Source organism: Pseudorca crassidens, chromosome 4, assembly GCF_039906515.1.
Source record: "Pseudorca crassidens isolate mPseCra1 chromosome 4, mPseCra1.hap1, whole genome shotgun sequence".
In the NCBI taxonomy this organism is placed as follows: Eukaryota; Metazoa; Chordata; class Mammalia; order Artiodactyla; family Delphinidae; genus Pseudorca; species Pseudorca crassidens.
The window spans coordinates 137,747,966-137,761,980 of NC_090299.1; the positions used below are offsets into that span (position 1 = coordinate 137,747,966).

Consider the following 14,015-nt stretch of genomic DNA (forward strand, 5'->3'; position numbering starts at 1 on the left):
CTGCCAGGAAACAGCAAAGCTGAGATCCAAGCCAGCAGCACCTGCGTTTCCTCCTTTGCTGCAGAAGAAGAGGGCGTGTGCAGCAGTAAGGGGTTGGGAGAGGCACCGCTTGCTCTCTGAATAAACAAGAGAATGGAACACACACTTCTCTTCCTCGCCTTCCCTAAGGTCAGTGTGCTTTCCATTAAAGCAAGCAGAAGAGATAAGAGAGGAAAGAGCATCAGGAGAAAAAGGAAGGTCCAAAAAGGAACTTGACTTGTCCTCAGTTTTAGTCTGGTCAATTTCTCAAAGAATTACTTCCCCTGGGCTTCTTTATCCCCATAAAAGTGGTTCTCAAATTATTCATAGTTGCCTCTGCAGAAGGTCTTAGGAGTAGGATGTAGAAAGGTACTTCTCACTGTATACTTCCAGCCCCGTTTAATTTTTATGACTTTTACCACTGTTTAAATAAAAACCCAAAGAAGCGGTTCTTATTGCTGCTACAGCTCTCCTAGCATGGAGACTCCTAGGGAACCCAGCCACGGTTCTGGGGGTCCTCCCACGCCCTACAGTCCCCTACTGTGCCTCTCTCATCTCCAACCTGAGGCGCAGGCACAACACATCCTCTCCCATCAATCAAATTTCCAGGTGAACGGCTCAAGGCATCATTTTCATAACATTTACTTGCTCTTAACCACATGTTCCAGCTTGACTTTTTTTGGGGGGGGGTGGGAGGTTAATGATTTTTGAGGAACATGCTGACTTGCATAATGATTTTCTTGCATTTCCATCCAAGCCGTCCTATCAGCCCCAGTCAGCAGGGAGGAAAGGAAAATTTTAACCATGGTGCACAACACACAAGAAACTGTTCAAAAACAATGACGGAGGGTGAGAGAGGAGACTTCTCCCCTAATTCTCAAGCCAGAGGGAATTCTGGTCCCAGGGAAGTACACTTCATAATATCTGGAGACGTTTCTGGTTGTCACAACGAGGAGTGGTGGTGCAAACGGCCTCTGGTGGGTAGATACCAGGAATGCTGCGTAGCATCCTACAGTACACAGGACAGACTCCCACAGCAAAGGATTATCAGACTCAAAGTGCCATGAGCATGTAGACTGAGAAGCCCTATTCTAGAAGGCTAATTTCATAGCTGGTCAAGCTCTCTAGTGCTCTGCACCAGGGTGGGCAGCCAAATTATTGGAAAACAAGAGGCAGGAATGATACATACAAAAGTGTTAATAGCACTTTCCAGAGATGAAGCAACTTCTATTCTTTCCTGTCTACTGTTAATGAAGACTTTGATTTCTTGTAGTTTCTTAGCAACTTTTATTCCTGTGTCACTGTAAAACAACATTCCAGCTGTCTGGTTATTTCAATCAACCCACAGAGAAGCAAAAGGGACATAAACATTGAACACAGAAACCCTAAAAATGATTTAAAACTAAAGCTTCCAAAATGAGAAACTAAGTATTAAAGTCTTCATCTCACAATACCACAGAGAATATCAAAGTTTTTAAGTATAATCAACAGTGAAAAATAAGGAAAAGAATATCTCACATATTGATATATAAAAATAATCACATGCTTTCATTTTTCATTCCTCTGACTTCATTAAATTAGTAAAAATTGCATCATATCCTATATTTTTGCCTAAGAACCCTGTCCTGTCCAATACATTGTTGATGATATATCAGATTTATTTAACAGGGGGTAGGGGGTGGATAACACACTGAACAATAAGGTTGAAATGCTGTGGATTTCAACTGAAAAGTTATTTGCCCTCAAACTGTCCTTTGTAATAGTCTGTTAACATTTGCAACAAGACTCTCCTTCTCTTTCCTCACAAGATATGGCATAAATTTTAAAAAACCTGGATGAACTGTTGTGTGTGAGAAAAATCCCACAGAAATACACCTCTACCCAAAGATATTATTCACTGCAATAGCAAGATATATGGAAAACACCAAAATCCAGTAGGGGAACAGTTGTAGAAATTTTTATACTGTGGAATATAATATATAGCCATTAAAAGAATGGAGATCTATGCATACAGGTACGTACGTATTCTAATATGGAAAGACCTCTAAGATATTACTGGTTGAAAAGTACCAAATTATAGAATACCGCAAATCTTATGATACCGTTTAACCTAACTAAACACATACATACAGTTATGTGTGTTTCTGTGTGTGTACTAACATACTGCAGAGAAAAAAACCTAAATGTTAAAAGTGGACACCTCTGGGGACTTCCCTGGTGGTGCAGAGGTTAAGAATCCACCTGCCAATGCAAGGGACACGTGTTCAAGGCCTGGTCCGGGAAGATCCCACATGACGCAGAGCAACTAAGCCCATTCGCCACAACTACTGAGCCTGCGCTCTACAGCCCGCAAGCCACAAGTACTGAGCCCATGTGCCTAGAGAACGTGCTCCGCAACAAGAGAAGCCACCACAATGAGAAGCTCGCACACTGCAACGAAGAGTAGGCCCCGTTCGCCGCAGCTAGAGAAAGCCTGTGCGCAGCAACAAAGACCCAATGCAGCCAAAACTAAGTAAATTTATTAAAAAAAAAAAAAAAAGTGGACACCTCTGGAGAAGAGAGATTAAAAAACAAAAAAGGAGAAGCAAGCGTAAAGGAAGATCACTCATTTTTCTCTTATAATCTAACACACTCTTTCCCAAAATAATTAAAAAGTAGAAGAAAAGTTGCACTCAAGAACTATCCACAAGTCAGAAAGAGAAGAACAAATACTGTATGTTAACACATATATATGGAATCTAAAAAAAATGGTTCTGATGAACCTAGGAGCAGGACAGGAATAAAGACGCAGACATAGAGAATGGACTTGAGGAAACAGGGAGGGGGAAGCGAACCTGGGATGAAGTAAGAGAGTAGCATTGACATATATACACTACCAAATGTAAAATAACAGCTAGTGGGAAGCAGCTGCATAGCACAGGGAGATCAGCTCGGTGTTTTGTGACCACCTAGAGGGGTGGGATAGGGAGGGTGGGAGGGAGACGCAAGAGGGAGGAGATAGGGGGTATATGTATAGCTGATTCACTTTGTTTTACAGCAGAAACTAACACAACATTGTAAAGAAATTATATTCCAATAAAGACGTTAAAAAAAAAAAGTATCCACGCATTCCTCCTCATTTATCAGCCAGAGAAAAGGAAGATAAATCATAGAAGAGTCAAAGGAATAAGCAATAGTCCGGTCCATCCTCATCAAGGGATTCCCAAATCATCCTTAAACCTACTACTGCCAAACCCAAAGCTAACTCAAGGAGGGTAGAGGCACAGCTGGGAGGGATAAGGCATGCACAGTACAGTGATAGGTCACTCAAGGCCCACACCACACAGTAGCTCCAGCGGGTGCCCAGCACTGAGCCTGACCTGCATCAATGGCTTGCATCAGGCACTCATACGTGGTCTGAACCAGTTTCCGAGCTCCCTCATCCACGTCTCCAACAAAAAACGTCTCATTCAGGTCCCCATGATAACCATTGCGATAAAGAGTGATGTCCACTGCAAAAGAATGTGCAAACATAAAGACAACACTTGTTTTTTATCTCAAAATTGAAGTTAACTTTCTCCAACATGACAGAATCAAGCAGCTTAATGAGAGAGATAACTTCTGCATTCACAAGTGACACCAATGAATACACACTTAATGCCCAAGAGACACTTCTTGTCTGTAATGCAACTGAACTCACTGTGGAAAACAGGTCCGTGGTCTCGCAGCACAAGCCAGACAGTGGGCTTTAATACTCTTACAGCAGTGGTTAGATCATTTACAGCAGAAGAAAAATGTAACCCCGGATATATTCATGCAAGATCAATGATCCAAGTTAAGAACATTAAATGAAGGACTTTGCCACCTTTTGACATTAAACAGGAAATACTGCTTTCATTAGTTATCTTTAATGACTTTTTCCTCATCCTAGTGAATCAATAAATAGAAACATTTACACTATTCTACACTTATTTTTCAAAGACTCATTTGCCTTTCACTGATTTGTGACTATTCCCATGTTTAAAAATACAGATTACCACTACACCACTAAACTACACTAAATGTATCCTACGGAGCACATTAAATGAGTATTCTTAAACCATAAATTTTCAATCCACTTACAATATCACAATATAGGTGTGCTGGCTCTAGCACAACACTCACGTTCCTGAAAAACCTCACACATTATGTGTGTAATGAAAATAATAAGGCTTATATATGAAAAACAGCATTGGGCAGACCCCTCAAAACTTATGGAACTTTATAAACAGATACTCTAACTGAAGCAAAAACAATTCATATAAAAACAGTGTCAGGGCTTCCCTGGTGGTGCAGTGGTTGAGAGTCCTCCTGCCGATGCAGGGGGACACGGGTTCGTGCCTCGGTCCGGGAGGATCCCACATGCCGCGGAGCGGCTGGGCCCGTGAGCCATGGCCGCTGGGCCTGCGCGTCCGGAGCCTGTGCTCCGCAACGGGAGAGGCCACAACAGTGAGAGCCCCACGTACCGCCAAAAAACAAACAAACAAACAAAAAAAAAACAGTGTTGGTCAAGTCCCCACTACCATTCACAGCCAGCATCGCAGTTGGTCCATTCTCTGTAGCCTTTAACACCTGGGCTCAGGCTTCCTTGTTTGATATATAGATCCTTGAAGATATCTGATTACTAAAGAGACCAAGTTCATCAATATTAAAAATACCATCGAGGGGAGCCTAATTCATCAACATTTTTTCAATCACAGAGGAAAATGTTTTTTGCAGCTTCTTTCTCTGCGCTTGGAGTTTCCCAAAATAGCTTAACACAGTGGTCCCTAAAGCCACTTTCTGAACTTCTTACATCAAGGACAATACTTCTGCAGAATTTTTAGCTTTTTTTCTTAAGAGCTTCATATATTACTAATGATTTCTCTTTATCTGTAAGAAAGCCTGCCCTGATTTCTTCAAAACCAATAGTGGACTAAAAGGAATAAGCAAAAAAAAATCCCACTTGAATCAACATTACTTCCACACTTCACTGACATCTTTCCCCTATTTACCAATCACATAATGATCATCTGCATTAAAGAACCTGTATCAAGCACATCATAGTAGAAGCACCTTGAAAGCAATTAAACATCTTAAAACCATAAAATAGGTTTCCAGAGATTTTCAATTTATTTTAAGTTTTAAATATGAAAAAAGTAAAAGACAGGAAGCAAGTGAAGAAAATGCAAGTCACTATTAGACTCCCAAAGCCTTGCTGTTTCTTTGCTAACAGTGACAAAAGTCACACTTATTTCTTACCATTAACAATATCACCTTCTTGCAAGGGCCGTCTGTCTGGAATTCCATGGCAGATCACTTCATTCACTGAAGTACAACAAGACTTTGGGAAATTATAATAATTCAGGGGAGAAGGATAGCAATTTCTTGCAATGCATGCCTATAATAAAATAAAAATACAGAGAGAATAATCTGGAATGTGCCAAAGAAAAAGTTAATCTGTATACAATTAATCATTTTAAAATTTGAAAAATGTGGAAAATTTTGTTGTACAAACGCTCCTAATGAAGAACTTATTTAAGATTTTATTTTAGAAATACTAGTAGCTATTACCTTAAACAGTAGATAAATAGTAGGGTTTGTAAGTCAGACCACAGGCAAACCAGTTTACTTGATAATCGCAAAGGAAAAGAAAATTCACATATTCCAAATATTTACATATACAGATATCACTATATGAAGATTTTATTTTAGAATTACCTACTCCTTATTAAAAACATATTATTTAAATTTAAAATTTTAAATTAATGTGCACACTTAATGTAATTATAATTTCTTATATAGAAACAAGCCTCTATCCCTAATAATAAAAGTAATAAAAATAAAAATAAATACTAGTAATAATTAAGAGATGGTAAAGTATTCCCTGAGACATTTTAACCACTACATTCATGTGGAACAACAAAAGAACCTCTAAGAAAATGATCTGGTTCCCCATAAATAAGTCTTATTTTACTTGGATGTTTTTATACAGTGGTAGTCATAGCATACATAATTTCTCTTTCCACATTGCCACAGTCTTCCTACAAATAATTTAAAAATAGTTGCCTAGAATACACTTTGTGGAATGTACTATAATTTTATTGGCAATTCTAGTATTGAAAATTTATATTAGTTTCCTCAATTACAAAAAAATTATGATCAATAACTACATGCCTATCATTTTTCCTTATATTTAACGATATGCTTCTGTATTTCTTACAGCAGTATAAATACTAGTTAAGAGCACACAGAAGCAGATTGCGTTGACTGAAAATGCCAACTCCATTACTTACAAGTCGTGTAACCCTGGGCAACTTAACCTCTCTCTGCCTCAGTTTCCTTATCTGTAAGATGGAGATGACAGTAGCATCTATCTCATTGAGTTGCTGGGGAAATTAAATAAGTTAATAAAAGAAGCACGTAAAAGAGCACCTGGCCTATAGGAAGCATTCAAACTGCTATTAATGCATACCACATACAGCTGACACGAAAAACCTGGGGCCACAGGGGGTGGGGGAAGGATGGAGGGGGAGGGGGAGGGGCACTGACCCCCTGCACAGTCCAAATTCCACATATAACTTGACTCCCCCAAAACTTTACTAATACCCTACTGTTGACCTTACCAATAACAGACAGTTTAACACATATTTTGTATGTGTTATATACTGTATTCTTTATATTACATAATTCTTTGTATTATATATTGTACTCTTACAATAAAGTAAGCTAGAGAAAAGAAAATACTACTCTAAAAATCGTAAGAAAAAAAAGAATGCCACGTGGTGAGGCCAAAGAATTTTTTTTTAATTTTTATTAAATTTTTTTTAAAAATCGAAAGGAAGAGAAAATACATTTACAGTAGATATATATATTTATTGAAAAAAGATGAAAGATCTTTTTCATCACATGAAAAGATCCATGCAGGGACTTCCCTGGTGGCGCAGTGGATAAGACTCTGCGCTCCCAATGCAGGGGGCCCGGGTTCGATCCCTGGTCAGGGAACTAGATCCCACATGCATGCCACAACTAAGGAGCTCACCTGCCACAACTAAGGAGCTGGTGAGCAGCAACTAAGGAGCCCTGGAGCTGCAACTAAGGAGCCCACTGCAACTAAGACCTGGTGCAACCAAATAAATAAATAAATACTAAAAAAAAAAAAAAAAGATCCATGCAGTTCAAACCTGTGTTGTTCAAGGGTCAACTGTACTTTATAACATGGAACAATATCCAAAAATCAGGATTTATAAAATTCCAAATAAAAAAATGTTCTAAACATTTTTATAGCTCAAGACACATTGTCAAATTTCCTTCCAAAAGGATAGTTCCAATTTACAATACCACCACCATGCAAAGGAGTACCAATTTCACCATCTTCCCATAGGCAATGGACATAAACATCTTTAAAATACTTACTAATTTAGTAGGTCTTTATGACTTGCATTTGTTTGATTACCAGAGCAGGTTTAATTAGTTTTCCATGTGATTTATTAACTAATTATTGCTCTTCTACTATGAACAACCTAATCATATCATATATGTACTCATCTACTGTAGGGTATTTTTTTTTGTTTTTTTTATGATCATGAATATTTATTTACTAAAGGGTTTTAAGGTCTCTCTTTGGTAGATAAGCAATCTTTATTTTAAAAGTATACCTATACCATACTTACTACAAACATGTATCTGGTCTGTTTGTGGCCTTGTTATTACAGATATAAAAAGGAAGATGTTTTCCTACTAATCTAGTTTCAGAAGTTATATTCTTTTTTATTTCAAAATATTTGATGCATGTGGTAGCGTGATTTACTTAAAGTGCTAATAAAGCTAATCATCTTATAAAAGCTAAACTAAAACGTTATGAAATGTGAGGTTTCAGAAACAAGGTATTTCAAGCTTACCTCAGACCCCAATACCACAGATACTTAAAGATGGGAATAATGACTGTTGAATACTTTCTATATTTGAAACAAAGTGAAAACTTTGCTTTCAAATTAGCCAAGTGTAGATATTCAGAACTTAGGTTTACTTAATTTTTTACTTTAATGTTTTAGACTAAACATCTAACAGTATGAAAAATTTTTTCAAAGCATAAAATTAAAATTCTTACTAAGTGTACAGCATGATCTATTTCTTCAGTAGTTACACCTGGTTTAATCATATCAGCAGCAATGTCCAGTACTTCTCTGGCAAGCTGTAAAAGAGAAACACTTCATACATTCAAGAAGAAATGAAATAGAAATAGAAATCTGTACCCTTTGGACTAACTTAGATTTTGTAGGATATTGATAAGACGAACCTCACTTTGCATATTATAATCCTGAATTTTCAGTTTACAACCATTTGTATGTATTTCTAACACCCATTAATAAAAGTGTATGCATGTGTGTGTAAACATATAAATAAAATTGGGCTAACTAGAAAATAGCTTAATAAGTACGTCTGACTGATTTCTATGTGAAAATGTACATCCTAAGTAATCTAAACAATAATGAACTGATGAAGTTTGAAGCTTCTCACAATTCTACAACAGGGAAGAGAAGGGAGGGAAATAAAAGAATAGATGAATGATTTTCCTCAAAGAACCACAGAAAATAACTATTACATGTAGAATGGATGAACAACAAGGTCCTACTGTACAGCACAGGGAACTATATTCAATATCCTGGAATAAACCATAATGGAAAAGAATATAAAAAAGAATGTATGTATAACTGAGTCACTTTGCTGTACAGCAGAAATTAACACAACATTGTAAATCAACTGTACTTCAAAAAGTAAATTTAAAAATAAAGTAAATATGGCTAATCACAGTTTTACTACGTAACATTTGTTACTTTTATAAATGAGCAAATCATTGACTTCATGTGTTATAACTACTTAAACATGTTCTATCCCAAGGGGGGGAGAAAAAAACTCTTACCCTACATACGAGTCGCATCCCTTCTATATCTTCAGATGAGAGTAACTTAATTTGAGAAGTACCCTTAAGAGCTTGCTCAGATTCAGACATTCCTGGTAAAGAAAATCAGTAAGTAAAACCAAAATGAACAAAAAGACGTAGTATATATTAGCATAATTATCCCCTAGATGATATAATAATAGTCAGGTCTCACTATTTCACACAATGGTATTTTATAACATGGGAGGGTCCAGGTCAGGTTTTCTGAAAAACTACTTGCAACATGAAATTTGCTAAACAAACTGAGAGAACAATTTTAAAGAACAAATTTCCAAATCTATGAGAAATCATTCAAGATGGAGTACTTATTATTTGCCCGGGAGTGTGTTAATAAGGTCAGTAAATGATTCACATTTGAAGAGCACCATACAATTTATAACTGTTTTCATGATCATCATCTCATGAAGCAAGTAGATTATCAACAACTGATAAATTAATTACACTCATTTCTTTTTTGAAACCGGAACCTAAGTCAGTGTTCTTTAAATGGCAGCTTGTGACCCTTTAGTGGCTATTAGTGGGCTATGACTAATATTTTTTTATAGTAAATAAATGGAATAGAAAATAATAGACTATATCATACAGGGTAAGTAAGTAAGTAAGCAAGTAAGTGCTGTTGTAAAATGTTTGACTGTTGATTTATACACACACACATATACACAGATCATGCTATAAAATACAGTTCTCTGGGTCATAGTCAAAAAAGTTTGAAAAATACTGCCCTAAGAATTTTCACTCATAAAATTAGCTTAATTGAAGTTATTCATACATTTAAAAGCATTAAAGCCAGTATAATAATTATTTCAAAATCTGACAAAAAGAATATAACCATAAACTACTCTTTTTATAAATGCTGATATAACAATACCAAATAAAATATTATCAAACAGAATCCTAAAAACATAGTACAGCATGACTTCAGCGAGATTCATATTGGAAAGGCAAGGATGGTTCAATATTAAACTATTAATATAACTCATCATAGCCATAGATTAAGTAATGAAAAATAAATGATCATCTAGAAAGATAATTCTGATACCATAGCCAGCTACCACTTTTACATGATAAATGTAAATCTCAAGCCAAGAACCAACATCATGGAATGCCCACTCTCAGCACTAGTATTTTTAGCACTGTTCTGACAATACTAGCAGATGTACTAAACGAGAGAAAGAAACAAGACATATAAAATTAGGAAGAAAAGGAAAAACTCCTTATCAATTTCAGATACGATTATATATCTCTAGAACAAGGGAATACCTGGTAAATGACTAGAAATAAGAATTCGGCAAGTTGGCAGATAAGAAAAATATATAAAAATCAATAACTTTCCCATATACAAACAAGCAAAAAATACAGAAGATATTATATTCACAAGAATAACTTAAAAAGATAAAGTATCCAGGAATAACTTAACATTAAAAGGCCTAATGAAGGAAAGAAAAACATACCCTATTCTTGGATAGGAAGACTCGATACGGTAAAGGTGTCAATTCTTCCAAAATTACTCTATAAATTTAATACTATCCCAATAAAAAATGGCAACAGGACATTTTTGGGAACCAGACAAGCTGATTCTAAATTTCACGTGGAAAAACAAACGTGCAAGAACAGCCAGGAAAATTCTGAAAATGAGGAAAGGCGGGGGCAACAAGGCCTATCAAGTATGAAAACATGATATAGCTGTAATAATTAAGAGTTTGGCAATGGCATATGATTAGACAGATGGGTTAATGAAACAGAACAGAATCCCAAAACCTAAAGACGTGAAGATTTAATATAGTGATACAGCTTGCATTTTAAATCAGTAAGAAAGACTAATTTTTAAAAATAACTCGTGATGTCACAACCAGATATTCTGCTGGGAAAAAAATAAAGTTGAATCCCTACTTAACTCCTAAAGATAAATAAGTTTCAGATGGACCAAAAATTTTATCACACACACTCAAGAAGAGTAAAACCATAGAAACAGAAGAAAACATGGGAAAATGTTTTTATAATCTCTGAACCCAAAAGGTCTTTCTAGGTCATAAAGCCATAGGCACCTTATAAGAAAACACTGATGAATTTTACTACAGAAGAATGTTGAAAGTTTGTCATAAATGTAATGTTACAAAGACAAAAATGTAACTGCTTGATTGGGAGAAAACATTTCATAGTACATACACCAAGAGATTATTTTCCTTAATATAGAAAGAGCATTTATAAGTCAGTATGGAAAAAACTAAGTAATCTAACTGGGGGGAAAAAAGTCTAAGGATATGAATAGACAGTTCAAAAGGAAAAAAAATACAAATGATTTTTAAAAATATAGAGATGCTCAACCTTACTCAAAATGCAAATTAAAAAAACTGCAAAATACCATTTTTCATCTTTCAAATTAGCACAGATCGCAAAACTTGATAAGATTCTAAGCTGGGGAAGATATAGGAAAACAGGACTTCCCAGGTGGCTCAGCGGTTAAAAATCCGCCTGCCAACGCAGGGGACACGGGTTTGAGCCCTGGTCCGGGAAGATCCCACATGCCAGGAAGCAACTAAGCCCGTGTGCCACAACTACTGAAGCCCACGTGCCTAGAGACTGTGCTCTGCAACAGGAGAAGCCACCGCAATGAGAAGCCCATGCACCGCAATGAAGAGTAGCGCTCCGCTCACGGCAACTAGAGAAAGCCCGTGTGCAGCAACGAAGACCCAATGTAGCCAAAAATAAATAAATTTATTTAAAAAGAAAAAAAGATACAGGGAAAGCGACTCTCATATGTTTTTATCTGGCAAAAAAATCTCTGAGATTTATAATACCTCTCAAAATTTTTAAAAATGCATGTATCCTGTGATCTAGCTATTTCACTTTAGGCAATTAACCTATAGAAATACTCTCAACATGTGTACAAATATGTAATTATAAGAACAGTTCCTGAAGTCAAATTGTTAGAAGTAAAAACCTGGAAATAATCTAAATATACATTAGTAGGAGTCTGGTTTAATAAATTGTAACATGTCCACATAATGGAATACTTCAGTCATTAAAAAGAAAGAAATGGTTTTATATCGGATTATATGGAATATTTACAACATAAAATATAACAGAGCAAGGTGAAAAGGTGTATATAGTTTGTTCGTTTTGTGTATAATTGGGTGGGGGCGTGTTAATGTGTGTACACACAACAAATATCTGAAAAGTTCTACAAGAAATCATTAATAGTGATTACTTCTGGGGAAAGGTACTCACTTTTCACTGTGCAACATTTTATCCTATTACAATTTACCTTATCTATGTACTCTTTAAAAATACAATTTAAAACTATATTCAAGAATATTAAATACAGTGTAATGAAATTATACATCCTCAACAGTATTCTATCATTCAGACTCTTTTCTTTCAATTTATCTGAAATAGTGGAGTTTAACTAAATTTTCAAATTATATTCATAAGGACTTAATACAGTTCCCCTTTTTTCTTTGAGAAAAAAGCAAAGGTAGCTTAGCTCTGTAGATTAAACCACATTCAACCATTTTTGACAAGCAAATTCAGTAATTTCACATAATCCAACTTTAGCCTATGCTGTAAAGTACCTATCTTCTCTGCACGTCTCACTATCATTAACCATAAAGGGAGAAGACAATAGAACCCACGCCAGGAGTGTTGAAAGTATTAAATGGAGTAATACATGTAAAGAGGTTGACACAGTGCCTGACACACAGTTATGAAAAAATATCAGTTATAGAATCATCAGAATCACCATTACTACTATTATCATCACCATTACTACTATTTCTATTACTGCTACAGTCCAGAGTCTTTAGTTAGGCATGCATTCAAGGCCTCCACCATCTGTTATTTCCTAAATGGATATTATTTAATTAAGGTTGGAGAACGTGCTAAAATCAAAACTATTTTTAAAATCTAGAATTTGATATAACACTAAATACAATATTATGTTGAATGTAGCCTTTAACAGCCACATAAACAATGTTTTCAGAATTGATTAGATTTCTAATGAGAGGAAAGAATCTTTAATGCTCTCAAATGTTCTAGTGTGCCTTGAAAAAACATATTTACATTTATTAGAAATCCAGCACTGAAACTTTTCTACTAAGAAAGCACTCTTTTCCTCTGTAGTAGTCTGCAAGCCCACAAACTGAACTATGAAGAAACAGCATAGCAGAATTTACCTAAAGGGTGATCAGCATAGTCTGGTCTTTGAATATAACTTGGCACTGGCCTTGTTGGCATCTGAAAAGAAACGAAGAGGTTAGATGGATCCGATTCAAACATGAAAGTAACTTTCATTATTAAAATTTACTAACAGGGCTTCCCTGGTGGCGCAGTGGTTGACAGTCCGCCTGCCAATGCTGGGGACACGGGTTTGTGCCCCGGTCCGGGAAGATCCCACATGCCGCGGAGCGGCTGCGCCCGTGAGCCATGGCCGCTGAGCCTGCGCGTCCGGAGCCGGTGCTCCGCAACGGGAGAGGCCACAACAGTGAGAGGCCGGTATCACAACAGTGAGAGGCCCGCGTACCGAAAAAAAAAAAAAAAATCTACTAACAAAGAAAATAAAACTGGGGGAATAAACACCAAATTCAAAAGTTCATTCATTTCATTGAAATAGGGGTCCCCAACACCTGGCCACAGCCACGTACTGCACAGCAGGAGGTGAGCGGTGAAGCTTCACCTGCCGCTCCCCATCACTCACAAGCGCCTGAACCACCCCCCAGACCCGGCCCCGTGGAAAAACTGTCTTCCATGAAACCAGTCCCTGGTGCCAAAAAGGCTGGGGACCGCTGACTTAAATGAAAAAAAAGTTTTAAATGACATCTTAAATATCACAACATATCTGTTTTGTGAAGATCGAGCCTAGTGCTAATGCCACCCCTTTTCCCAGGATATGTAAGGAATGGGGAGAGTGACAGAAGCCATTAAAGATTTAAGATTACATGCAGACAAGGAAGGTGCCCGTGTTGTTCCAAACAAATTGGTGAACCACAATCAGTAAAAAAATGATGTTTCAAAGTAAATGCACACCAATATGTTCCTGGAC

At 36.6% G+C, this 14,015-nt stretch overlaps 1 protein-coding gene across 1 annotated transcript in view; it reads right to left on the reverse strand.

The window, feature by feature from the left end:
- METAP1 (methionyl aminopeptidase 1) overlaps positions 1-14,015 on the reverse strand; it is a 66,729-nt gene that overhangs the window by 10,574 nt on the left and 42,140 nt on the right. The window contains exons 4-8 of the mRNA XM_067736905.1: positions 13,150-13,210; positions 8,939-9,030; positions 8,126-8,209; positions 5,278-5,416; positions 3,378-3,509 (exon numbers count right to left, since the gene is read on the reverse strand). Of these exons, the coding sequence (XP_067593006.1) occupies positions 3,378-3,509; positions 5,278-5,416; positions 8,126-8,209; positions 8,939-9,030; positions 13,150-13,210 (508 nt within the window). The remainder of the gene's footprint in view (positions 1-3,377; positions 3,510-5,277; positions 5,417-8,125; positions 8,210-8,938; positions 9,031-13,149; positions 13,211-14,015) is intronic.